The following is a 25,604-nucleotide window of genomic DNA, read 5'->3' on the forward strand; positions in this document are numbered from 1 at the left end:
GCACAACTGTGATGATAGGAGAAAAATTACAGTGGTAGGATGTGCAGGGGAATGTATCCTTAGCTTGGAAACCAATGGTGTGTTAAGGGAAAGAAATAGGAAAGTCTGCACGTCTTATGGATGTACCCACAACTGTTAAAAACAAAAAATAATTATTAAAAAATAAAATAACTGCCATACATTTAAGAGGAGATCTGCTACTAAGTAAAGCTCCCAGCTTTATCAAGCCAGCCCATCTGGCCATCAGAGCCTACTCAGTTTGTGTTCTTATGTTTTCTAGATGAAGTAGATCTTCTGGAGGAATTATACACCTGTAATGAATTATCTATCTCTAGAATAGAAAAAAAAAAAATTCAAAAATGTGTCATCTGTCTATGGTAAGAGTCAGGCTGACATTTTTGTTTTACTCTACCAGATAGAGCAGTCTGAACTCGTAGAATCTGAAGGTGGACTTAACAAAACAGTTAATGCAAAAAGAGCAAGCTCTCTGTTTACTTGGGAGTGATAAGGAGTTTACTGCCCATTTTATCAATACTAAGTAAGTCCTAAAACACAATTCAAATGAGTTCACATGAAATTAGATATAATATAATCCCCCACCTGCTCTTCCCAGTTACAATATTGATTTATGAGGCCTTACCCAGTGCATCTTTGTTTGCAATAGTCAACCCTTTCCCGCCTTTTTTCTTCTTCTTCAGCTTCATGCCAGCAAACAGCCCCTTTCTGAAAAAATAAAGAAAAGTGATCAGTGCAATATCTTCAACTCTTTTTCTGTGCTGGACTCTAATTAAACTGAAGGAGTTGTTAAAAGGGATTTTTGATTTCCAAGTCACATCATTATACTCTGATTTTCCTTTTATTGAAAGCAAACAAGAGAAGGCTCTGGTTTTATGCTTCATCTAATTTTGTTTATTTTTAAAATTTGGCGGTGTACAGGCAAACATACTGAGAGAAGAGCCAAAACTTCTTTTCAAACCAAGACAGCAGGAGGCAAAGAAAAGAAATCCAAAGTAAATTTGCAATCTACTGACTTCCCACACATGTGATTCTTAAGTCTGTGACAAGACTAGAGAGAAAAGCTTCTCACAAAAATACAAGTTCCAGATCAAAAGCAGTTTTATGCAGAAAGCAGTGAATTAAGACAAACATAAAAACATTTGTGTAAACTTCCTTGGTGAGGACACCCACTGTATCAGTGACACATACACCACAACAGCTTTTGCCATTTATTTAGTTAGTTCTCACTTCCTTCCAACAGCAAAGTCACGAGCAGGACTTGGACAAGGGTTTCTCCTCAAGCTATGTTACAGAAATGCTTCAGCCCGGCATCAAGCCCAGCTACCACTGCCTGGGGCTTTTCTGACTCCCACGTCTTCCTATACTGGATTAGGGAATTGATCCAGCTTAAAACTAACCAAACCAGTTAAAGCTTGGCGAGGCCATTTTTCAGATCCTTTAGTCATGCCTGCTAAAGCAGCTCTACAGCCTCATTAGGGCTTCCTTATGCCTTGCATTCAACTCAGTTTTAGCCACAACTCCTTGCCAGAAGCCTACAATAATCATCCAGGAATGAAGTGCATTTGTGGGGTGAGACACAGGCAAGGAAGCACAGCCCTGATCTGGTTGCCATCACAGATAAAACATAGGAAACTGATGGCAAAACTCCCCACAGCCCTGACTTGGGAGGCCATACAGCTGCTGAGCTAAGATAAAGCACCTCTCCCAGTGACAGTGCAGGCCCAGATTGTATGTTCAGAGGTCTGTGTTGGTTGTCCTTTTCCTATTTTACTCTTCCATTGGTCCTTCAGCTCTTCAGTGAGCAGAGAGAGTAGAAAGAAAGAGCAGCTGTGTTTTGTAGAATTGGTTTTAAAGAGGGGGGCGAAAGGAAGTAACTCCACAAATGTCATACAGTATTTTCCTCTCAACAAAGGGTCGTCTTTTTCTTCCCATAGTCACCCATCCCTCCTTGTTGGTTGCCAGACAGCATCATCCTACCAAACTCTTTGTTTGCCCCATGGCAGGGTCTGGGAGCACCAGTCCTGCAATAGGACACCAATACTGTTCTGACATTTTGCAAGCATGGAACAAAATATGACTACAAGACTAGTAACTTGAACAGTCTCCAGTTCACACCTGACCTACTGCTCCAACTTCTGCTCTACCATACTCTAGAGCTGATACACAGGCAGGAGCCAAGGCACTGCAGAAAAGGAAAGCTGTGGGAAGAAGATGGGATTTCTTCCCCTTGCCCCACAGCAGGGCTCAGCACAATATCCATTCTTAGCAACATGGAAGAGAAACACCATTTTCTGCATTAAAGCTGTGCCCAGAGACCCACTTTCAACTGAAGATTTTAGAGAAGGGGTGGGAAGCAGATGGCTATCCTGCAGTTGCCTCCCTGAGAGATTTAGCACAGATATCCTTACACTTTGGGAAAGGACTGGCTGGTTTTTGTTTATCTTCATGTTTTTCTCATCTTTTCTTCCTTTCACAAAGTGTGTGTTTTTAAGCCACATGATTCACCATTCGAGAGGGGGTTGGGGAATGGAAATCAAATCTCTGAGCACTGGAGCATGCAGTTTAATTTTTCCAGGTTTCTGAAGGTTTCTGGAGGACACAAACCAGTTCTTAATAATGACCCTTACAGTTGCACATGTCTTTTCTTGCTGCCAATCAAGGTCTGTTAAAACAGTCATAACAATGCAGGAAACATACACAAAAGTTATTCCTTAATGGTAAACTGAATGGTGCTTGGAATAGGAGTGGGTGATAATGAACTCTTGGCTTTGAATGTCTGAACTAATACAAAAAAGAAAAAATGGGTAAAGAAATCAGTAAAACCAAACCAAGTTCAAGAGGCTATTTTCACTAAATAAAAGCCTGTAGAATTATCATTTGACTTAACCAGACCAACCTGACTTATACTCAAAAAATCCAAAGTCATTGCAAACAATTCACTTGGCTTTATTTGATGGTGAAAATGTAAATCCCATTGTTGCAAATCTTATCTGCTTGCTGAAATCAACATAGTTCAGATTTCATATTAAATAGTAGTGAAATATGTGACTCTGTCTGCAGACAATCTGATCCTTTTCAATTTGAAATGGCAAGAAAAACATTCCAGCATATCTGAAACATTTCATTTTGAAATGTTGAAATTTCATGTTTTTATATTTTGAAAATATACTTCATTTTGAGAGCTGAAACGTTCACTAAATCCCACGCAAATTTGCGAGCAGTGATGGGTTTCAACTCACCTAGAATTTCACTTTTATTTGCATATTGCTCTGTACTATTTTCCCAATTATCGGGCACATTGGCTCAAGAGGACCTCTCTGTGGGCATGATTTCATACTACAAGGAAACAAATAAGCCGCATATTTCAGAGGGAGAAACAACCTAAGCTGCTTGAGAATTTTGTGCTATTAACTCTACTGACAAACAAACCAGGTGGTGAGAGTGGAAACACAAAGGATTTAGTATAATGGCAACATTTTTCAGGTTCTCTTTGGCCACAAGCATGCAGTGAAAAACATTCAGCACATTTTTTTCTCCCTATCATCAGAGGACTTGTTTGCCTAAATTGCTGTAGGAATAAAAACTTACCTGGGGAAGCACACAGCCCAACTAGCTCAAACAAGCAGGCACCTACGAGCTGAGCACACCTAACAGCAAACAGTGCTCAAACATCTGAAATCACCTGCAAACTTGAGGTGCATTTAGCTATGGAGGAAAAGTTACTGCAAACTGGAAAGGGAAGCTGATAACGTTTAAAAGTTGTATTCAGAGCAAGCAAATGAAGTTTGCTGGCCAGGCCCAAGAGGAACGTCAGCAATGCTGGGCACAATCACAGAAAATGCACAACTTCCATGTGCCAGAGAATGCCAAAACCAAATCAGTATGAGTGGAAGTGTAGTACTAAGACAAAAAATTGCTCAAGCAAAGCAGGAGTCAGTGGGCAACTGGAGGGAATGGTCATTAATAAAGCCTGGTCTGCCTTCCATGATTTTTATGTTTATGTAACACTGAAACTTCTTAAAGACAGAACTGCAGAAGGTGCCACAGAGTGACAGAAAGAGAAACAGCCAAGCTTGAGATAACTCCACAGGTGCCAATAGCAAAATCTATCTTTGAGGCAAACCAGATTTCAGTCTTAGCTTTTTAGTCTGTTAGAGGTTTGTGCACAGAAAGGCATCAGGGTGCACCTGAGCTCTCCTGCACCCCTGGCCCCACTGGTTACCTTGGCCAAGGGCAGCTGTGACCACACAGAGAAGTATCCCTCTAAAGCACTGGAGAGGCAACAAGCACAAGCCACTTGCAAGGCTCAGCTATGGGAAAGGAGAAGACCGTGGGTTTGTTCACCAAGATGGCAGGGCAGCTTTCGTTATACATGAGATTTGCCAGAGAGAATCTTCTCTGTAAAGGTCTTCACTAAGTAAATTAAGTTTTCAGGAAAATGAAGGTATCGATCCCTCACAGCAGAGAGGCTCCATCACTTTGATATGTAAACTCTTTATCATCCAGTGACAGTGTACGTGCTCCAAATATTGTGCCCATGGGTAACATCCACAATGCTTAATAAAATCATTTAGGCTTCTTTAAAATGTTCTGTGGATACTCTTTTTGCAACAGGAAGTTTGTTCTCTTGGAAAGGGAAAAAAAGGTAATCTTCAAATTTCCACAAAGAATGTTTCTTTTCACTGAATCTTTGATATAAATTCAATCAGCTGTTGAAAACTTGAAAATTACTCTTTCCCCTGTCCCCAAGATTGTGAAAATTTTCACAGGAAAATGTTGCCAAGAAGGGAAAGTTTCAGTCTTCCATGCAGTTTCACCAGATTTGATAATGTCCCCCAAATTATTCACACCCATCTGTTATCCCTAAGCCAGGCATAAAACTGTGTGCCACCTCTAGGCAGACCCCGAAGATGTCATGAAAAAGTATCTCCCATGTTCCTCACAAGACCTCCTGGCTGTCAGCAAGGCACAAACATGACACCGCAAGAACCTGGGAAATAAGAGAGACTTGGGGTGTAGAAAAAGTCTTTCATCAGTCTTGGATCCATGGTGAGGTTGGAGGTTGTCATTATTGTGGTAGTACTGACAAACTTCAGTGAAGATTTATCCCCCATATGTTATATGATGCACAAATACAAATAAGGATTTTGTTCCTTCCTGGATTCAACAAGCTAATTTAAGATACAATAAAACAAATTCATGTCCAAAGAGAAGGTGGAGGAAAGAGTTCCTACAGACTACTAACAGGTTTCCCATTGTAAGTGCCTTGATTAGAAACAAATAAAAATTAGCCATCTCAACTAATCAAGAACATTTCTTGGTTCAAAGAGGACTGAGTGTCCCAGCTCCTTCCACATGGGGATTGTTAAAAAACCTGGAATAATGAGAAATTTTTCTCCTCTGCATATGCACAGTGACAATGTGAGCCCTGGTTTATGACTGTGATGCATTGAGGTTTCTCTGATATAAATAGTAAATAAGAGTGGCCACCAACCATACCACAGCATTTGACTATACACAGACCATCTTGGATTTGCACCAGAAATCTATGAATACAAAGGTTCATTTCTTGTTATCAGTGCCATGGGTCCACTGTGTCTCTGAATAAATCTTCATACTCTTTGAAAAAGACTCACAAACTGTATTTTCCTCTCATCAAGATTTATCCATGGTAGCTTCCAGCTTTCCAGCTTGTTAGATTTCCAAAAAAATCCTTTCAAACCCTTTCTTTTTCATTTAAGCTGTCCAGTCATCACAGAGACTTTATAATCACTTCTTGCACTGTGTAATGTTCTCTTAGATATCCAAAAATTGCAATTTGCTGTCTAATTTAAAGGAAAGCTGGCAAAAAAAAAAGCACTTCAGAGTTGTCAGCAAGAAAGTACAAGTGACCTTACTAAATACTGAATCTCCTTGGACTTTCTCCACATTGTTTAAACTTAGTTTCTTCTTCCAGCAAAATCCTTCCAGAAGTCTGTGTGCTCAGAGAATTGATGTATGAAGAGAATAGCTTCTTGCTGTGGAAATGGTCACACATCATCCAGAGACAAACGGGCACTCTAGACACTGTAGAATGACAGAAATTGCTTCTCTGTTGGTTATAATGTCAGAAGAATAACCTGAGCCATCTAAACACAGACTCGAGGAGAGACCTTCTGTCCCCTTCCACAAGGCCCCCCTCTCACTACAACTTTCTACCTCTTGTTCAAGTAAAACCCAGTCTTGGGCTTAACCTGCATTAGACCAAGATGCTTGTCAAGGTCCATTTTCATAGCCATGAGCCTTGGGATGCCCTTCCCTAGTGCTGGCATGTGATCCCTGCTCCTGGTGTGCACAGAGGAACAAAACCAGGGAGTGAGGTTTGGAAACACAGAGGGCAGACACAGAAACAAACCCTCTTTTATCCAGTACATCTCCTGAGACTATCCAGGGGCCCTCATGTAGACAGGGTGAGCAAGTTGCCAGCGTGACCCTGGTAGCAGAAAATCCTTATTGGAGCAGCTGCCCTGCTTCCCCCCCCACACACCTCTCCAAGCCCCTTCCTCCCTGGAAGCAGCAGACTCTGCAAACTTTTTGGCACCATCCTTAAAATTCTGCATCTTTCAACATAACTTCATTTTCCAAAGAGCTTTGCAGTAGATCAAACAGTGTTGAACTAGATGAATAATTATCTCCACATGATAATTTATCATTTTCATCAGATAAACACAAGCAAGAAGAACCTTATTCTCTAGGTTATAAAAATGTTTTCTCTTTCCTTTTTAAATGCAAAAACATAAGAAAGACTATTGGCTCATTTTACCACTTTCCCGATATGTACTAGTCAAGGAATTTTAAAGGAAAAGTAAATTACCTCATAATTTAAACCACTCATTTCAAAGAGTAAAACATAATTAGAATGCAAAGGTGTGGCTTCAACATAAAAAGCCTGATCAATTTAAAACTATAAAGTGAGCATAACTGGTTAATTCAGAAACATTTTTATTATGCTAGTATGTCATTTGTGGTAATAGATGAGGCCCTAGGGAAGAAATTTATTGCATTATATTAATTGTCAAATAGGGCTGAATAAAATATCTTCTGTGTTCTTGAACATAGGGAAAGCAAAAAACATCTTAATGAATAGTTAACAATGCACTCATTTTATGCTTTCTTTTCTCAGGATTACAGAAGTTAAAGGGAGACTTTGACTGTTTATTCATTTAATTTATCTCCTTTGCCAGTGCAGGGTTGCTTCATACAGTATATTGTCAGATACTTTATCCTGATTCAGTAATGAGATTCCCTTTATCCCAAAATCCATTATTTCTGCTGTGGTTCTTTCACAGCCCAGAGCTCTCACTAGCTGTCTTGTTTCCATTTTTCCTGATTTCCCACTAGTTCCATTGTTTTGACAGGTCCAAGGATTTGCAATAGAAAAGCTTCAGCTCCTCAAAAAGGTGAATACACAATCCTGTATGACAAGCTACTGTTTAAGAACCAGCTGTGACACACACATAGGTATCAGTTCTGAAGTTCTGGCGTTTTTCACATCTGTGTGATACTATGACATTATATGTCTTGTCTCAGCTATTAATATCTCATCAATAAGAAAACAAAATGCAAGGTGACAATATGGTTGTCAATATTAGTTATACTTTGAACATTCAAGAGCAGGCTCTAAATTAGCTATTACAACTCAGGAAAGAAAGTCTGCTTTGTTGATAATTCTCTGTAAAACTTTAGTTTATTGCACTGTAGCAGTGAAAAACTGAAATCAGCCATTAAGAAATGTAAGAAATGAGATTAAAAATATGACAGAGAAGATCATATGCCACTAAATTACTGCATTTTGGCTACTGCTTGCCACTCTGATTGCCCCTCTCAGAAGGAACTCAAAACTCAGCAATGTGCAGAAAATACTGGTGTGATCAGAGGAGGGTGATGGCTCCTGGCAGTCTATTCAGCCTGGAAAAGAGATGATAGCCTGTATTTTTAAGGTGGTGCAGTGAGGTAAAGATAATCAAGTATGCCTGAGAAGTGCTGAACTGGCAATCAAACTCAAAGAGATGGTCCTGGAGTCATCACTGGTGGTCTACGAAGTCAGCAGCTCAGTGTGCAGCATCAGTAAAAAAACCTAACACAGTGGTGGGTGTTGTCAGGATGGATATTAAGAAGACAGAAGTGAGTGTCATTTTGCCTCTAAAGCACTGGTGAGCCTTCACAAGATCGTAAGACAGGATCACAGAATGATTCAGTTTGACATCTCAGATACTGCATGCAGCTTTGGTCTCCACATCTCAAGAAAGATAACAGGGTTAGAAGAGGCACAGAAAAAAGGTGGTAGAAGCCACCTTATGAGAGACTGAAACAGCTGGGACTCTTCATTTGGAGAAGGGATGACTAAGTAGGAATAGGATCAAAGTTTATAAATTTAAGCTGGTGAATAAGGTGAAAGCAGAGCTGCTTGTTACTCAGCAAAACCCACAACACTAGAATGAGGATGCACATGATGAAAGAGGTCTAAAAGTACTAAAAGGACCAGACAGGGATGTATTCATTAACACTCGTGATAAAAATGTTCTGAATGCTGGGACGAATGGACCACAGAAAGTGGCCAGGTTCATGTGCTCTCCCTGAATATCATCTCCTTTTGTGACTGCTGGAGACAGAGCACCGTGCCAGATGGATACTAGATCTGACCTCATAGGGTATTTTTCACGTTCTGGTGGTTCTCTGATCATAAATACCAAATCTCTGCATGGCTGACTCACCTGACAGTCATACTAGATTTGAATCTGATATGGGTTTATTATCCCATTTCTGTCAGAATGATCAAAGCACACAAGCTTTTGCCAGAATTATACCTAATCCAGCATAAAACCTGATAGTGAAAAAAATCTGTTTTCGGAATGCACTTGAACAGGAAGGTGAGTTCATCCCCAATTAGCACAGCCTTATGTGATCACCATGTTCTTGAGAGTTACCTGGATTTACTGTTTTGTCTAACTGCAGCTGAAGTGGTGTTTGGAAGTGAGATATAAAATAATGAGCGTCCTGGAGAGATGAACAGAGAAGGAGTTTCTCAGTTTCAGTCCCCAGATCACAAGACAGGAGCACTCAATGACATTATCAGGCAACAAGCTTAAAACAAATGAGCAGAAGTGTTTTTCAGTGAGACACATAAATCATAAGATACATTGCAAGGAAGGTTGTTGAGACCAAAGAATTCAAAGAGATTTCAGGTAAAATTATGGAATTTGTGGCCAGAGGGACTGATATCCATCCAGCTCATAAAATTCTTAAGTCCATGAAACTGCTAAGGACAGGATCACTTGCTCATACCTGTTTCACAGACTTTTCTCAAGTATCCACCCTTGGCCCCTCTTTGGAGGCAGAAACTGGGGTGAAGGAGACCTTACAGTTTGACACAGTTTCTTCCATGATTTTAGCATTTTAATTAGAAAAATATTATTTCTCTAGATGCTGTTATATGCAGAATGACTAAAAGATGATCTGGAAGAAGAAATATCAGGTATATTCAAAAACACTCTGAACAACCTATAATTTGAACTTGAATTTTGCACAGTCCTGCCACAAATGGTCTTAAACTTCAAAGCTCTGAGAAGGATTCAGAAACAGCAGCACCACAGCACGGCACCTCTGCAAACACTGGCCATTTACCCAGGCACATACAGCCTTGGTTCTTTCAAATCCTGTCCCTTCTGCAGAGAAGCAATGACATTTTTATTGACAGATGAGTCATAGCAGCAAAGAAGCCATGTCCTGAACAGGTGCAAGTTAGTGGTCATATTCATCAACTTGTCTCATGTCAATGCTCAAGAGCAGGGTAACAGATCTACTGAACACTAACATATGCCTACAAAATAAAGAATGCAGTTAATACACACAGGGCGTTCATTTCTCCTGTTTCTCTACCTCTTAGAACCCTTTTCTCCCTCCACAGGGAGCTTGAGCCATCACCCACTGGACTCAGAAAGTCTTCCCTTGACATCGTTCAGGTAGAAATTATTAAATAAAGCACAAGGCAGTATGGAATAAATTAATACCAGCAACAATAATCACATCTGCCATGAATGGTTAAACAAGTATTGAAGGACTTGGTTTTTTTTCTTTTCCTTCAAGAAGTCTTTAAATATAATCAGCTGAATTTAACTCAAACCTTGGAAGAATTTCCTAAGGGTATTAGACATACCTGTGGGCCTGAGGTGCCACTGCTGAGGGCTCCATCCTGCTGGTTTTCTTCCAGTCACTACCTTTCACATAATGAACAGGCTCTCCAAGCTCATATTTGCATTTAAGACCATTTAAGTTTGCTACCTGCTGGTAGCAAACGTGGTGCCTGGTTAGTCAAGTTGGTAAACACTGAACAAGAGCAAAGACTTATCCCTGTGCAAACATTAACTTCTCTTGCTCTGCAGAGACCCGCGGGAGCAAGCCAGTGAACCACACCTCCAAGCTAAAAGGATACAGAGATTTTCACACCAAGACACCTTGAAAAAGTTTAGATTTCAGACAGACTGAGCAACCACTCTCTGGAAAAATAGGCCTATTTTAAGTATTCATGTATTTATGCCCAGTTATTATTTAATAAGAACATAATTTCTTTTTCTCTATTTTCTCACTTTATCCATCCATAACTTGCCTAACTTTTCTCTATTGCAGCCCAATGTGCACAGCTCTGGATTGTGGTTCCCCCTTCTACTCCTCCCATCTCCCCAGTTAAAAGGCTTAATAGGTGTTATTTTTAGTCAGTAAACTTTCACATTATTCACAAATCTCGGCTCCAGTCTTGTATCTACAGCTACTTCCTTGACATTTCCTCTTGGACATACTCCAGTCCTTGCTGAGAACAGGTTACAGAAGCATAAGACCTCTTTTGTTCTGCTCTTCCCACAAGACCATTTTCACACTGTTCTTAACCTTGTCTGATGGGAACTGCCCTGTAGAGAGGATAGTCTATTACCATGAGGCTGAACGTCTCTTTAAGGATGCCTTCAGAATCAAGTATTTGAACCCCGGGGGGTTCATTCTTCCCAAGATACATAATTATGTTCCCTGCTGTGATGGCATCTGTAGTTTTACTGGAGTGAGAAATGCACCAGGGAAATGAAACAACTTTAGGCAGTTTAACCCAAGTGATCAGCCATGTTCAAAATTCTGCATCCTTTTATTTCTTTTGGGTGACTTCTGGGAGACAGCTGCCTCTGCAGGTCAGGTTTATTTGCTCTGCCTCCATTCAACAAGGTGCAAGCTTCCAGCCTAGCTGCCCAGAAGCTGCCCTGCCCTTAACTGGTACCAATCATACTCTTGTTTGACTTGAGCAGTTGGGCAAAGCTCTGCTAGGAGGAGGAATGGTAATTAAATTATATATCTCATACAACTTTTAAAAAGCATATGCAAAATCCCCTTTTCTCCACTGGAGCAGAAAATTAAATACTTTCTTTTTTCATCCACCCTTCTGAAGTTTACAGTTAGCCCCATGTTCTTATTCTGGCTTTTTCTGGAAGTGTTTTTCTTCAATTTCTTTTCTTAGTTTCTCTCATTTTCTTTCTCTTTCTAACACAAACAAGACATCGTAAAAAATACCAATAATGGAAATCACCAGGAGCACGTCTTATGTTTGGGTGATGAAGTGCCTATGCCCCAGGAGGTTACTGTTGCTTTAGCTATCTAATTCCCTTAAAAGGCTTAACAACTTTTTCAGTGAAAAGCATGAGCTACACTAAGGAAGGGTATAGCAACATGTATAATAGCATATAATAGCACATCTAGTCCAGGCAGGCTCAGCTGACAGCAGAACAGTACGGTCCCTTGGGACATGTCACACTGCCACTTCAAAGCACATTCACCAAAGCCAGGTTTTAAAGCATTCTGGTTCTAGAGGAAATCTTAAACACCGTGAGCAGTCAGTGAGCCCTCTCAGTGGAGGGTTGCTCACAGTCTGGCAGCATCCAAAAAAAAAAAAACAAAAACCTTTCATTTCATTAATTCCAACCCCTTTTCCAGCTGCATTCAGAAATGATTCATTACCAATACAGAAGTTTTTCACTACCTTGTCATAAAATTTGCAACCAAATAAGCTGAACTGGCAGCTCTGCAGGAAAAAGGCTGTTGGGGAGGGAGAGTCCTGGGCACCCTGAGCACCCACCAGCAGCTGATCAGTTTTGCTCACCAGCATCTTGGCAGGCAACCAAACTCTCCTTGCAAAGGCTGAGAGCCTCCCTGCCAGGCTGATAGCCACCTACACCATCCAGGTCTCAAACAGCACAAAGCTTCCCTTAACATATGAAACAAGCCAGCAAGCATCTCCTTTGCTCAGCTGGAAACAGAGGCACTACACTGAGCACCCAATTAGTAGGTGAGTGGCAGAAGCTGAGGTGACCTTTCAGCAGCTGCTCTGGCCTACTTGAGACTCTTCCATTCCTTCCTTCCTTCCTTCCTTCCTTCCTTCCTTCCTTCCTTCCTTCCTTCCTTCCTTCCTTCCTTCCTTCCTTCCTTCCTTCCTTCCTTCCTCCCTTCCTCCCTTCCTCCCTTCCTTCCTTCCTCCCTTCCTTCCTCCCTTCCTTCCTCCCTTCCTCCCTTCCTCTCCTTCACTTGCTTGCTCACTTTTTTGCTCTTTCTCTCTTTCCTCCTCTTTCCTCCTCTTTCCTCTTTTCTTGCTTTTGTTTTCTTTTTGAAATGGTAACAAAACCAGGTCTTGATTAAAAGAGGACATACTTTGTTGGGAAGAAGGAGAAAGTAGAGATTATGCATGTCTCATGTCTTGACTGCTTTATTTTGTACAGGAAATATTTGCAGACTTATGCACTTTAACAGTTAAGGTTCAACATGCAAAGAGGTGTAAACCAGCTCCCAGGCTGCATGGGATGCCTGCCTTGAGCTGCCTACGGGGCTTTTTTAAGAGGAGGTTTAATGCTGAAAGACATGTATGTAAACATGTACACTGCTCCTCAGTCCCTGTGCCTCCAGACTGGCAAGACTTGGCATGGAGGAGAAGTCTCACTGACTGTTTCATAACTAAGTGCTATAGCAGCAAGAAAAGGCTGAGAGGGTGGTATACCCTGCTCTTACTGCCTGGAAGGACCACGTTCCAGCTGCAACTTCCATTCATGTTTCTCAAAGCTTATGTTTCTGGAGCTGCTGTGCAACAAGTAGGGCAGAAGCAGATTCCATATATATGTCTATATATATACTGAAATCAATCCATGTTTGCAGAGCATCTGGTACAATGGAAAGTCTTGTCCCAGGAACTATCCTCTCCATTTATTATTAATTGTTAAAAAAGTCATGGCTGCTATATAGAGGATACATGTTGAACTATTGAAATCAGTCTATGTGATGTTTCCTATCTCTATGACCACTGTACTGATAATTCCTTTCACCTCACCCTTTCACTTCACTAGTGAAACTAAAAGCTCTTCAGGACAGAGACTGTCTGTGTACATATCCTGGTCCAAACACAGTGGGGTCCTGGTCTCTACCTGCCATCATATCAAGGGCAGTAAAAAATGTCACCAGAACAGTTCTGGCTATTGCTGTGGCACACAGTAAATGCTCACTGAGGGGCATGGTGTCCAGGGATGGGATAACAGGCTTCAGGGAGGTAGTAGCTAAAACTGAAGCTTTCTTCAGCAGGTGATGGACAGTATCCTATTGAAATCAGTGTAAAATAAAGTTGGCTGGTTCTAGCTGTGGTGTTAACATAGGAAGGCAGCAGCAAACAGCCCCACAGGCACGCTACCTTCACCAGCCATCCATTACAGGTCACGAAACACTCACATCAAAATCACTGCCTGAAGGGTGACATTTTCCTTTCTCCCCTCCCCTAGGAAATCCATCCCCAGTAGTAATATTTGTTAAACTCATTTTTCTCCACCGTGTTCAAAGGCCAACTGTGCTTTGTGTGTCCCATTGCTGTCCAGCAGAAATCCACACACACACCAGGCTGTGACCATCAACCCACCAGCCACAGCGCGGATGCCTCTTTCACGCCTGCTTTGCAAGGTGGCACAGGGCAGTAATCCCTCTGCCTGATGAATTGCTCTGTGCTACAGGGCAAGATGAACAGAAAGTTCTGGGGTTTTCATTTTATGAATCTGAGGCTGAACAGAAACTCCTTTGTATTTACAAAGGGGGTGTTTCTCTGAGCTGCCTGATAAATGAAGGTGGGGGCTGTGCCCGGCACCAAGTTACAGGATGTTTAGGGGTGTAAATAAATAGAAAGCTTACATAAGGGGAGGTTTTCAATAGTCAATACATTAAAAAAGTGACTCAGCCCCTCTTGTTTCATAAAACAGTAGATCAGTCCTGGACTAAGCCAAGACTTCAGTGGAAGGGAAGGGATAAGAAGAAAGTCAAGATATAGAGTCTATTTCCAGCCTCATTCCTGCCACATCCATAAAGTTATGTAGTTTTGGGTGGTCTGTTCAGTTAGTGGTTTTAAAACATTTACCTGTCCCATGGGAAGAACATCGGGAGACATAAATGTTGTTTGAGAAGGCTCTGATCAAAACCACAGTGTTTATAGAGTTGGTCTGGTGCATCTAAGGCTTGAACAAAATGGTTCCTCGCAACTACCATAGGCGCTTAGTGATCCACATATTTTGGTTTTGGTTTCTCTAATGCATGCAGAATATCGTTCTCAATCACCTTTAAAACCCTGAGAGACCCGATGCCTTTTACTGCACTGAGCCACAGGAACAGGTTGCCCAGAGAGGTGACAGATGCACCATCCCTGGAAACATTCAAGGTCAGGTTGGATGGGGCTCTGAGCAACCTGATCTAGTTGAAGATGTCCCTGCTCATTGCAGGGGGGTTGGACTAGATGACCTTTAAAGGTCCCTTCCAACATAACCCATTCTATGATTCTAAATGGTTCCAAACTGGACATGTTGCTGACAAATGCAAGCAGCTATAAACAGGAGTTAATCTGTTTTGTGACGTGCCAGAGAACATGAACCATGAATTGTCTGCTGCCGGGGAGTCCTCAAAGCATTGGAGCAACCTGGTTCGAGAAAAAGTGATACTTAGAAAAACTGAGAAGCTTAAATAGGCTGCCTCCTCAGCGGGTATAAATTGGTGTGTTATCTCAATAACTGGGTGGCCCTAGAAATGGGATTACTGTAATTTTTAAGGGAAGAATCAATGTGTTAAAAACTATGCAGAAGCATCTAGCTAACGATCCAGCTGAAAATAAGTAAAAAGATTTGACAGAGCCAAGTATAAAAAAGCAGAATTTGACTTTTGTAGGTGATGCTGCAGAGCTGATCATGGGCCAAGAGAAGGGCAGATATGGAAGCATCAGTACAGAACCACAACAGGAACATTTTCCCGATGCTTCTGGCAGCTTCAGGGAGCGTGTTGCAGGGTGGTCAGCCAGGGATGGAGAGCCAGAATCTGCTGACTGCTGCAAGACCTGTCTGGTATGGGGCAGTGTTGTTGGATTACCCCCAGTGAGTGCATTTCTTCCTGAATATTGAACTAATGGATGCTTTGATATAAAGGAAAAGATTTCAAATTTGAAAATTAAAATAAATGCTTTGTGGAAGTGAAGTATCACATTCAGTGCCCTACCCAGAGGGATTTGTGATATCAACTCAGTCTTTTTGCACTTGCTTTACGAGAAATTTTTATTTTAGGAAGAGAAAAACATACTGAAGTGCAGAGGGGGTGGTACTCAGGAACCCTGAATTGTAATCCCAACTTTGCCTCAAGGCAGCCGAGCAGCTGCTGGCAGGTCTCTGTGCCCCTGCTTCCCCTTCCACCTACCTGCTTGTACAGCAGATGCTGCAGTACAGATCAGGCAACACAAAGTGGCTCAGACTGCTGCTGATGCCTTTGGTTCTATTTCTGCAATGTCATAAAAACCTACTGTATCTACAAAAGTAATGAAGCATCAGTGACAGGATGGGGTCTGTGCTGGTCTGTCAATGAAACCCACTCAAACAGCAAGGCAAAGAGAATCCTCGTTGCCGGGTCAGCCAGGAGGGGTCTATAATCAGCCTATAGTCAGTGCTGATACCTCAGTACCCTGTGGGTGTAAAAACAAGCCTGGGTCTCCATCCTGGACAGGAACCATTCCTGAGCAAGCTTTGTTCCCATAAAGTCAGGCTGACAAGTATCCCTTACCGAGCCATTTCTCAGAGGCAGTGGTTCAACCCTTCACAGTCGGTGCCAGGTCTCAGCATTCAAGCCCATGTTTTGCAGCTCAGCTGTGCATCCTAGTTCTCCCCAAGGGGCTTGTTATTTTACAGTACTCCCAACATACTTAATCTTCAACTTTCCAGATACCGTTGGCAAGATTTTTCAGCAAATTACCGTGGAGCTAGAAGAGGAGAGGAATAATAAGTCCCATCAAATCCTGCCTGGGCCACGGATCTGAAACATCCTTAGGGCCACCCTATTTTGTACCAAACCCTGTTGGTCCCAAAGACAGAGCTGTGAGCTCTCCCATGCTCTGACAGGGAAACGAGGCTCTGTCTTCTACTCAGTACAGTCATTAGGACTCATGGCTCAAAACTACAGCCCGCCAATACGACCCTCAAGCTGCTGGCTGGTTCATCACTCTCCAGAGATAAAGCAAAATATTCTGTGAATGCCAATTAAGCAGTGACATTTGCGAAGATACTTCTGTTTTATCAGCACGTTGTTTGCACTGGAACATAACCATTGGCTATTCAGCATGAAAGTATTAGTCCTAAATGAATCGTTTCTGGCATAGGAACAAAACCAGACTGTGCTGTGGGAAGTGTTTGGCATCTGAGCTCATCACACACATGGTGAGATTCTCTACCAAGTAGACATGAAGTTTAAACATTGTTCAGGAGGCCAAGAAGGTTGATTTCCATAAACAAAAAGGTGTTTGAGCACAAACCAGCTCAGAAGTCACTCCTCCTGGCAGAGAGCCTTTTTGTTATTCCAGTCTCAGAAAGGTTGTAGCTCACCTTACCAAGACAAATACAGTCGTCCAACAACAAGAGACCCACTGGGCACACACAAGGATCCTGATGGGCAGATGTGGAGGATAAGGGATGTGGGTTGCCCTCCCAGAGCTTTACCAAAAGCTACTGCCAATTCTTGAGCACATAATATAGTTTTCTGTTTACAGGTGCCTGTGTATAAGATTAAAGTAATGATTTTTGCATTGCTCATGTGCTGACAACACCTTTTCACTTCCTATGTCCCTGTGATCCTACATCACCAATGTTGGATCTCTTTCCTTTTTAAATCTATCCTTCCATCATAAATCTGTTCTTATTGTGCCTACTTCAGTCCCAGTCTGAATGAGTAACAAGACAGTCGTTGACCAATGTAAAAGATGCTCCTAGATGAAGAGGCTAGTAGCAGGTGTTTCTGACATGTCTTGAAACAGGATGAGTATCCGACTTGTCTTAAAGTGCTAAGAATTCATTTATTTCTGGCTCAGTGGGACTGTGAAATGCTAGAGCTTAACCGTCATATATTCCAGAATAACCTGTTCTGAAAAACTTTCAAATTAATCTTCACTATGATTTTAGAGGATCATCTTCACAACAGACTTATATCTGTTGAAAGCCAGGAGAGCAGATGTTGCATTCAGCCTTTCTGTAGATACCAAACTGAGCATTTTATAAAATAGCTGGTACAGTAATTGTGTCCAAGTTCAGACAGAAATCATTCCAGGGTGATTTGATTTTCACTCTGGATAACCTGTACCCTGCCAGGCCAAATAAACTCCTTTCTTCTCTGGTCCAGAACTAGTCATGAGAGAGAAAAAAAAATAATATCACCTTGAACAATTTTTGTAGAGCATTAGGTTATTGCCCAAGCCAAATCTCAAGGAACTTCCAAGGGCTACAAGCAGGACACGGGGCTGCTGCCATTCAGTACCAGATGACCCGTTGGAGGTGCTGATCAGGGAGGTAGCAATGGCCTGCCACAAGTACATGTGCTTCATGCTGATGCTGCCAAACGCCTTTAAACTGGACTGGAAATCAGTCTCCACTGGTGCTGCAGCAATTCAGTTTCCATTTGGTAACAGAGAATCCAAACTTGTAAAAAGAAAGTGTGCAACCAGTCCAGACTTCCCACAAAATTACCCTTTCATTCAAAGTCAGCTGTATCTTTCAGATGAGAGGGCCTAAAAGTTTCCCAGACAAACATCTCATCTCCCCACTTTTATCATAGTCATCAATATAACATATTCATCAATATTTCTCCTTCATTTTACTGGAGTTGGAGGGAAGCTGTTCAAACAAAGGTTGTATAAAACTACTAGAGTACTACTACTGTCTAAAATAAACATCTTTACGTCTCAATATTTGCTTCTCATCAATGTCCCTGAGAGCATCCTGCCTTCACAGGGTGCAACTCAAAGGCGTTTGCTGTTTGTGGGTATGATTCACACTTTGTCAACTATAAGCACATTTGGTTGAACCAAGCACTTTTGGTTACTGCAGTATTTCTCAAGGTGTTTGGAAGCAGACAAGCTCCAGCAATTTCCACAAGCATTGTTAGTATCAGAGATGGAAATGGTTGGTCAAAAATAGCTGTCTGCGTAGTCTGGAGAGGAGCCTGTCTCCAAATAAAAATTTGGAATGAACTTTCTTGTGAAGGATCACGTCTGAAACCCTTGTTTCAAATTTCATTCATATTTTACTGGGACTATTTAATAAAGAAGAAAAGCAAACAAACATGAATAAGACACAGACTACTATACGAAGAAAGATTGTTGGAGGAATGACTTATATGCCCCCTTCTGTATAAACGAAGAGAAATAATTAATCTTCTATTCATAGAATCACAGAATCATAGATTGGTTTGGGTTGGAATGGACCTTTGAAAATCTTCTAGCCCAACCCCCTGCCATGGGCAGAGACATCTTTCACTAGATCAGGTTGCTCAAAGCCCCATCAAACTTGGCCTTGAACACTTCCAGGGATGGGGCGTCTACCACCTCTATGGGCAACCTGTTTCAGTGTCTCACCACCCTCATCATAAAAAATGTCTTACTTATGTCCAATATAAACCTCCTCTCTTTTAGTTTAAAACCATTGCCCCTTCTCCTGTTACTAAAGGCTCTGATAAAAAGTCTTTCTTCATCTTTCTTATAAGTGCCTTTTATATATTGAAAGTGTGCAACAAGATTTCGCTGGAGCCTTCTCTTCTCCAGGCTGAACAACCCCAACTCTCTCGGGTTTTCTTCATAGGAGAGGTGTTCCAGCCTTCTGATCATTTTTGTGGCCGTCCTCTGGACCTGCTCCAACAGGTCCATGTCTTTTCTGAACTGAGGCCTCCAGAGCTGGATGCAGTGGTGGCAGGGGACTCCAGGTGGGGTCTCATGAGAGCACAGTAGAGGGGAAGAATCACCTGCTGGTCACGCTTCTTTTTATGCAGCCCAGGACAGGATTGGCTTTCTGGGCCACAAGCGCACGTTACCAGTTCATGTCCAATTTTTCACCTACCAGTATCCCTAAGACTTTCTCTGCAGGGCTGCTCTCAATCCATTCATTCCTCAGTCTGTACTAATATTGGGGATTGCCCCAACCCAGGTGCAGGCCTTATTGAACTTCATGAAATTTGTATGAGCCCACTCCTCAAGCCTGTCAAGGTCCCCCTGGATGGCATCCCTTCCCTCAAGTGAATCAACTTCACCACTCAGCTTAGTGTCTTCTGCAAATTTGCTGAAGGTATTCATATTACTCAAGGAGGAAAGCAGTCCATCACTGAAATAATTTTCCATATCCACTATTTCAAAAACATTTCTTCCCTAGCACAATTGATTTGCCTTTCCTTGTGCTGCAGTGCCTAACAGAGCTGCCGAGCTGTAGAGAATAGGACTATTGCCCCAGACATGAAATAAAAGTCACCCACTGTGTCACCATTGCTGGGGTCGAGGAAAGGAAGGACACACTGCATATTAGCAGGCAGGATCCTCCTAGCAGACCGGTGGAGACAGACAGGCTCTTCCAGACAGCATTTAACAGCAAAGGCTTATGTGAAATGTTTTCAGGAAGAACACTTCCCTCAATGACAGCAAGCAGCCTAGATCCTATATAATACCTAAAATTAATCAGAATAATCACACCCAGCTTCCTATTGCCTTTCTACTGTGACAAGTCCTTTTCAGAAGACACTTCCTTTTGTTTATTTTAAATATATTAATCAGTAATGCAGCAGAAATATCTATCTGATAATAACTAGAAAACCTTTCTTCTGAGGATTTCAGGGAGCTTTGCAAGGCCAAGCATAGACTCCTTTTTAAAGATGGCAGATAAGTTAATGGTCCTACAGAAGCTAGGCTATAAGTCATAGCTCACAGTTCTTATCTACTTGCCCAAAAGGCAGGATTATTTGGGACATAGTTAAGGCATGTGAAAAAAAGGTGAGAAGTGAAAGCTGATTTTGGCTTTATAAAGGATTACTATTTTTGTCAAAAGCAATGCATTACATCAAGTGTCTTTTTTATCTTCTAGAATTCCCTGCCACCAACAAATGCCCAGTACAAACGAACATTAGCTGAAGCAATGTGAGACACTCTTGGAGAGGCAATACAGCTGTTTGATCTCAGTGGAGAGAGCTTCCTACAACATCTCTGTCTTGGAGGAAGCCACAATACGCAGCAGACTTTTCGACCCCTTTGCCTTCAGCAGGGACACACCAAAGCCTGGTAATTTTCCATCTGTGGAGGTCATTGTAAGGCACATGCCTTTTTTGGCCACTTCTACCACGGAAGAATTTCTGACAGTGCTGGCTAAAACCATCATTTTAGAGCTAGCCAAAGCCCTGAGCTACAGCTTGGAAGAGACACAGCCAATAAGAACAGGGTTCAGACACAACTGAGTTGCCTTGGATCGGTACAGATCATTAACTGCAGGAAATGCCAAGTACTTTCACTTAACATAAGTGTCTGTTGTTACAGGTTAAATTCAATCAAGTTATCTTCTGTTTCTGAACAGTATAGAAGCCCAGAGTTACTGCTGATCAGGCACAGCATGCATGTCTCAGCCTTGGTCTGCATGGGCAGGTTGGATAATGGTTCTCCCAGGCTTTTTGCATGGCTCCAGTCTTCACAGCCAGAAACACTAAATTTTAAGATATCCACAGTCACTGAAAAGATTGTGTTCTTCAAACATTCTATAAAACACACAGAAAATCCACCTCATCTCCTTGGGAGGCAGTAAGAGTAAAGAGCTAGCAGGAAAAATACACTTTGCTTCAATTTTTATATTTGCAAAGGTGCAGTTTAAAAAAAGAAAAAAAAATCCCAGGAAACAAGACTTTCAGGGTGATTTTCACATGAAAATAAAGTAGGAAATATGGATCAACACTGAAGAATAAATTTAGGCAAGATGCTCAGTTGGTGTCAACCAGCACAGTCCCTCCACTTACACCAGCTAGATCCAGCTCAGCCACCTGGCCAGGCCTTTCATCAGAAAGCATGAGAGGATAAAGACAGAAATATCCCATATAGTCACAATATGGGTTTTATTTGAGTGTGATCTGTTGCCACACATCTAGATGCCAGTGACAGATTCATCTCACCTAACTTCAGACATCTAGAGGCAGGCTGCTACATCCCAGCCAGTCGTCCCAGGTAATCAGTATCAAGTAGACATCAGAAATGCATCCATATGAATCAGGCACCAGAAGTGTCTATTTCTCCCCATCAACTGGGAAGGGAGTCTAGACACTTGAGACATCTACATTTGTCCAGATTAATCCCACCCTCATGTGGCAATCCTGAGAAAGAGGGTGTAAAAACAACAAAAAAAGATATATCAAACTTTCTTCATGAGACAAAGAGAGATTTCAAATACAGAGAGTAAAGTGTTTTGTGGGGAAAAAAAAAATGTTTTTGTAAAATCCGGGGCATTTCACTTGAGAAGCACAAACGTAAGGGTTTCCCTGCCCTTGCATTGACACCCACATGGAGCACAGCTAATCTTTTTATGAACATGATCAGTTTAGCTCTACCTCAGGGCTCTACACAAGTAACTTGATGTCAGCATTTTTTTTGGTCGGTGAAGGGGAGACAGCAGTGCGAGTTCTTTTATGTTCATGATTGGAGTCAGCAAATCTCCCCACTCCAAAGTGAGATTATCCATCACCCTGTCCTGATAGAGGAGTTAAATGACATTGCAAAGCCTGTCTGTGCCACCGGTGCTTTGGTCCTCAAATGCCACCTGGTGGTGCCTCTTCGAAGCCCTTTCGGGTGATTACAGGCATCCTTTGAGGATAAAAGGGGCTGAGTTGTGTCCTGTGAGTAGCAAGCTTTCTGCAGGAATGGATGTACCTACAGTCCTGGTCCCCACTGAATGTATTTATTTGATGGGCTTGTAATAAAGAGTTTAAGGCAGAAACAAATATTGGTACAAGTAACATAAATAGAAAGTGATGATGGGGAAAAGCTGCATCAGAACCAATTCAGCAAAACTTCCCTGAGGTGTGTACAGCACATGGTAGGCAGGACCCAAGGCTGGTGTTACAAACAGGAGTCAATGTGTGTTTTCCAAGTCCCATCCAAAGACCTCACCATCAGTCACCTTTTCTATCCATGCAGTTCATTTTAGTTAGGTGAAGTTAGTCAGTGATACCGTTAGCAGCTTTAGGAGCAAGACCTGAATGCCAACCTCCCAGAGATTTTACAGTAGCTCCATAATAAACAATAAAAAGGCAATAAAATGAAAAAAAAATAGCAATAAAGAAGTAACAAGGAGTTAGGAAGAAGAGGAATGACTTGACTCAAAGAGCAGCAGTTTCACCGTTGGTGGGGGATGTCCCAGTGCTTCACTGCCATTGTGTGTGTAGCAAGTTGCTGGTGGCCACAGCTGATCACAGATGATTTCCTACATTCCTGAGGGGAAAGAGGACTGGAGAAGATCCCCTTCTCCCAGGCAGCTTTCTCCATCAGCAGAGAGTGAAGCCAGGACCTTGCTGCCCCAGACTTCCCAGGTCACCTGCTGGAGGCACAGTGCTTGCTCTCCAGTTCCTGTACATCCTGACCTGTACACCTGACCCATGAAAATTCCAGGACAAAGGATTCAAGGCATGTAACGAGGAAAGAGGAAGAAGGCTGCAATTAATGCATCCTTGAGGCAAAAAGTGTTCTCAAGGTCCTTGTTCAAAATACTTCAGAGTGCCATTGATTTTTTGTTTGTTTTTTCTTGGTGGAGAGTACTTTCTGGGCCTCATGAGCTTTATCAAGGTGCAAAAACAGCAGCAGGAGGTTTCCCGCTGTGTTTACAGGCTTAACATCCAGAGCTACTTCTACACAGACAGCTCATACAACCCTCAAGATGGATTTTGCCTTTCCCAGCAAGCCAAACTTGTGTCCATAGCTTACAGCTTGCTGTGAATTAAGGACATTTTGAGCAATGGCCCAATATTCAGATCTCTAAATCTGAACTCTCGAGTTTTTCATGTGCCAGGACTTTTACACATGGGAGCTGGGGACGTGCTGGTTGAGCCAAACTGCAGGCACTGAAGTATCCAAATCCTGTGCTTGGACATAGTCAAGCAAGTCAGGAGAGGTCAACCTACGACACTGAGCAATGGAGCCCCAAGGCACCGAACATCGTGATGATCCAGCTAAACACACCAGCCCCAGGGCCCCCGCAGATGTTAATTTCATGCTCACACACAAGGACTAGATTGTGCCATCCAGGGCTGACAAAAGAAAAATACTCCCCAGGGAGCTCATGACAGAATTCTTCCCCTGCCTTTCCCTCAGCAGTGGTACAGGTGATAATCCATAGCACAGGGCAGAAAAAGGAGGGATTACAGTTCCCTGAGTGCTTACAGAGAAACCCAAACCCTCGTCCAAAGCAGTGTCAGCATAGTCAGATGCTTCTTGCAGCCACCCAGAACTTGCCAAGGGGACAACTGGCTTCTTTCTTGTTGCATGTTGTGTGGTTTATCTGGCAAGGTTCCCGTGCCTGCCTCAGCCCAAAGCTACCTTGCAATGTGGGTTTCTTTCCAGCGTCGCACACAACACAGCTGCATGCCAGCAGCCTCAAAGAGTTCAGACTATGGAGTGGCAAAGATATATACACAAGTGGGAACAACTGTGCTTTGTTTTCAATCGTAAAATGATTTTTGGTCTCATTTGTAATAATCGTGCTTTTAAAAAAAAAAATATCAGTCATTTGCACCTTAACAAATAGCTGAAGTCACATGGTTTATTTTTAGTGGATTAAATCCTGCTGTCAGGTATGCTGATGCAATTAGTTATTTCTCTAGAGCTATCCCTGCATCTGAGATAAAATCACAATCAATAAGTAGAATGTCAGCTCTAATATCACCCATGTTTCCTTACTACGCATAGAAACCATGTTCACTTTTGAAGTTATAATAGCAGTACATAAGAAAACGAGACCATGGACTGAATTTAATACTAAATACTTCATCATCCTCAAAGTAAAAATCTACGGATGTCAAAAGACCAATCTAAGCAAAGGACCCACAAGAAATTGGTATTAATATTTTTAGATTGAACTCATGTTATTGTGCTATTTCACATTGAGAAGCTATGGTTTCTTAAAGATCAGCTACATCGACTGAAATGATATGTATCTAATCCATGAAAAACAAACTATTACCACTTTCCAAAGCTAATAAACTGTCTAGAGTCAATTTTAAAAACCCTGAGCCTGGGAACTCTCTGGTGCAGAGACTAATCCAACACCCCAGGCATCTGATGGAGAAGGTCTCTGTTGTCTGCACGATCAGACCCACAGAACAGTAAATGACTTGGACTCCAAAACCATGTAGCTCTCTCAGCAGGACAAATCCATTTCAGCAGAAGGAATAGAAAAGTTGATCTAAATCTTACCAGAGCAAATGCTAGCTTAGTTTCAGGTACATTTTCTTAGACTGCTTCAATGAAGGAAGCAAACTATTGAAACAAAACATGCCTGTCTCTTCACACACCAAACCTCATGCAGTTGCCCTTGAATTAGGCAGGCATAAATTAAAATTAGTCAGTATGTTAAATTTATTTAACCACTACCATTTATTTACTATTTATACAAACTAATTTATGGTAAATTCTCAGGCAAATCCTCTAAGCACTTTGGCCAAGCTTTCATTTCAGTTCCGCATCTGTGATCCATGGAAAAGTTCTGGGTTTCGTCTACTATAGCCAGGGTAAAATTTGTTTGTTAGTACTACATTCACCTCTACTGCAAAGGAAGGTAGAAACAAGAAAATACACTATAAGCAGGACATCTTATTTAAGTAATCTTACTGTGAACAGAAAAACAGAAACATACAAAAAACCATGGATATGTGCATGTATATATGCATACACTCATAGGCACAAACACACATACATTCCTCTGTTCTCTTTCAGTAAAAAGTCAGTATCCTTTTCTTATGAAAAACAAGCACTTCACAAATTAGAGCTAATCCTCAACTCATGAATTGGATTATCTCAGGAAAATAATATTATTTCCAGCTGCTGCACCTGAGCATTAAAAGATTTAAGTGTCAAATTTTGCCCTTAGGTGCATCCTATTGAAATCAAAAGAAGTTCTCACTGGGTAAAGTGAAGCATACAGGCACCTATCTACGAAACATGGCATGCTGTTTCTACATACTTCTTC

At 41.8% G+C, this 25,604-nt stretch overlaps 1 protein-coding gene across 1 annotated transcript in view; it reads right to left on the bottom strand.

Annotated features, from left to right (window-relative positions):
- Positions 1 to 14,601, bottom strand: part of FER1L6 (fer-1 like family member 6) — an 82,266-nt gene extending 67,665 nt beyond the window's left edge. The window contains exons 1-3 of the mRNA XM_074816502.1: positions 14,474 to 14,601; positions 10,214 to 10,360; positions 641 to 723 (exon numbers count right to left, since the gene is read on the bottom strand). Coding sequence (XP_074672603.1) covers positions 641 to 723; positions 10,214 to 10,360; positions 14,474 to 14,601 — 358 coding nt within the window. The remainder of the gene's footprint in view (positions 1 to 640; positions 724 to 10,213; positions 10,361 to 14,473) is intronic.
- Positions 14,602 to 25,604: the final 11,003 nt, after the last annotated feature.

Source organism: Strix aluco, chromosome 1 (genome assembly GCF_031877795.1).
Source record: "Strix aluco isolate bStrAlu1 chromosome 1, bStrAlu1.hap1, whole genome shotgun sequence".
NCBI lineage: Eukaryota > Metazoa > Chordata > Aves > Strigiformes > Strigidae > Strix > Strix aluco.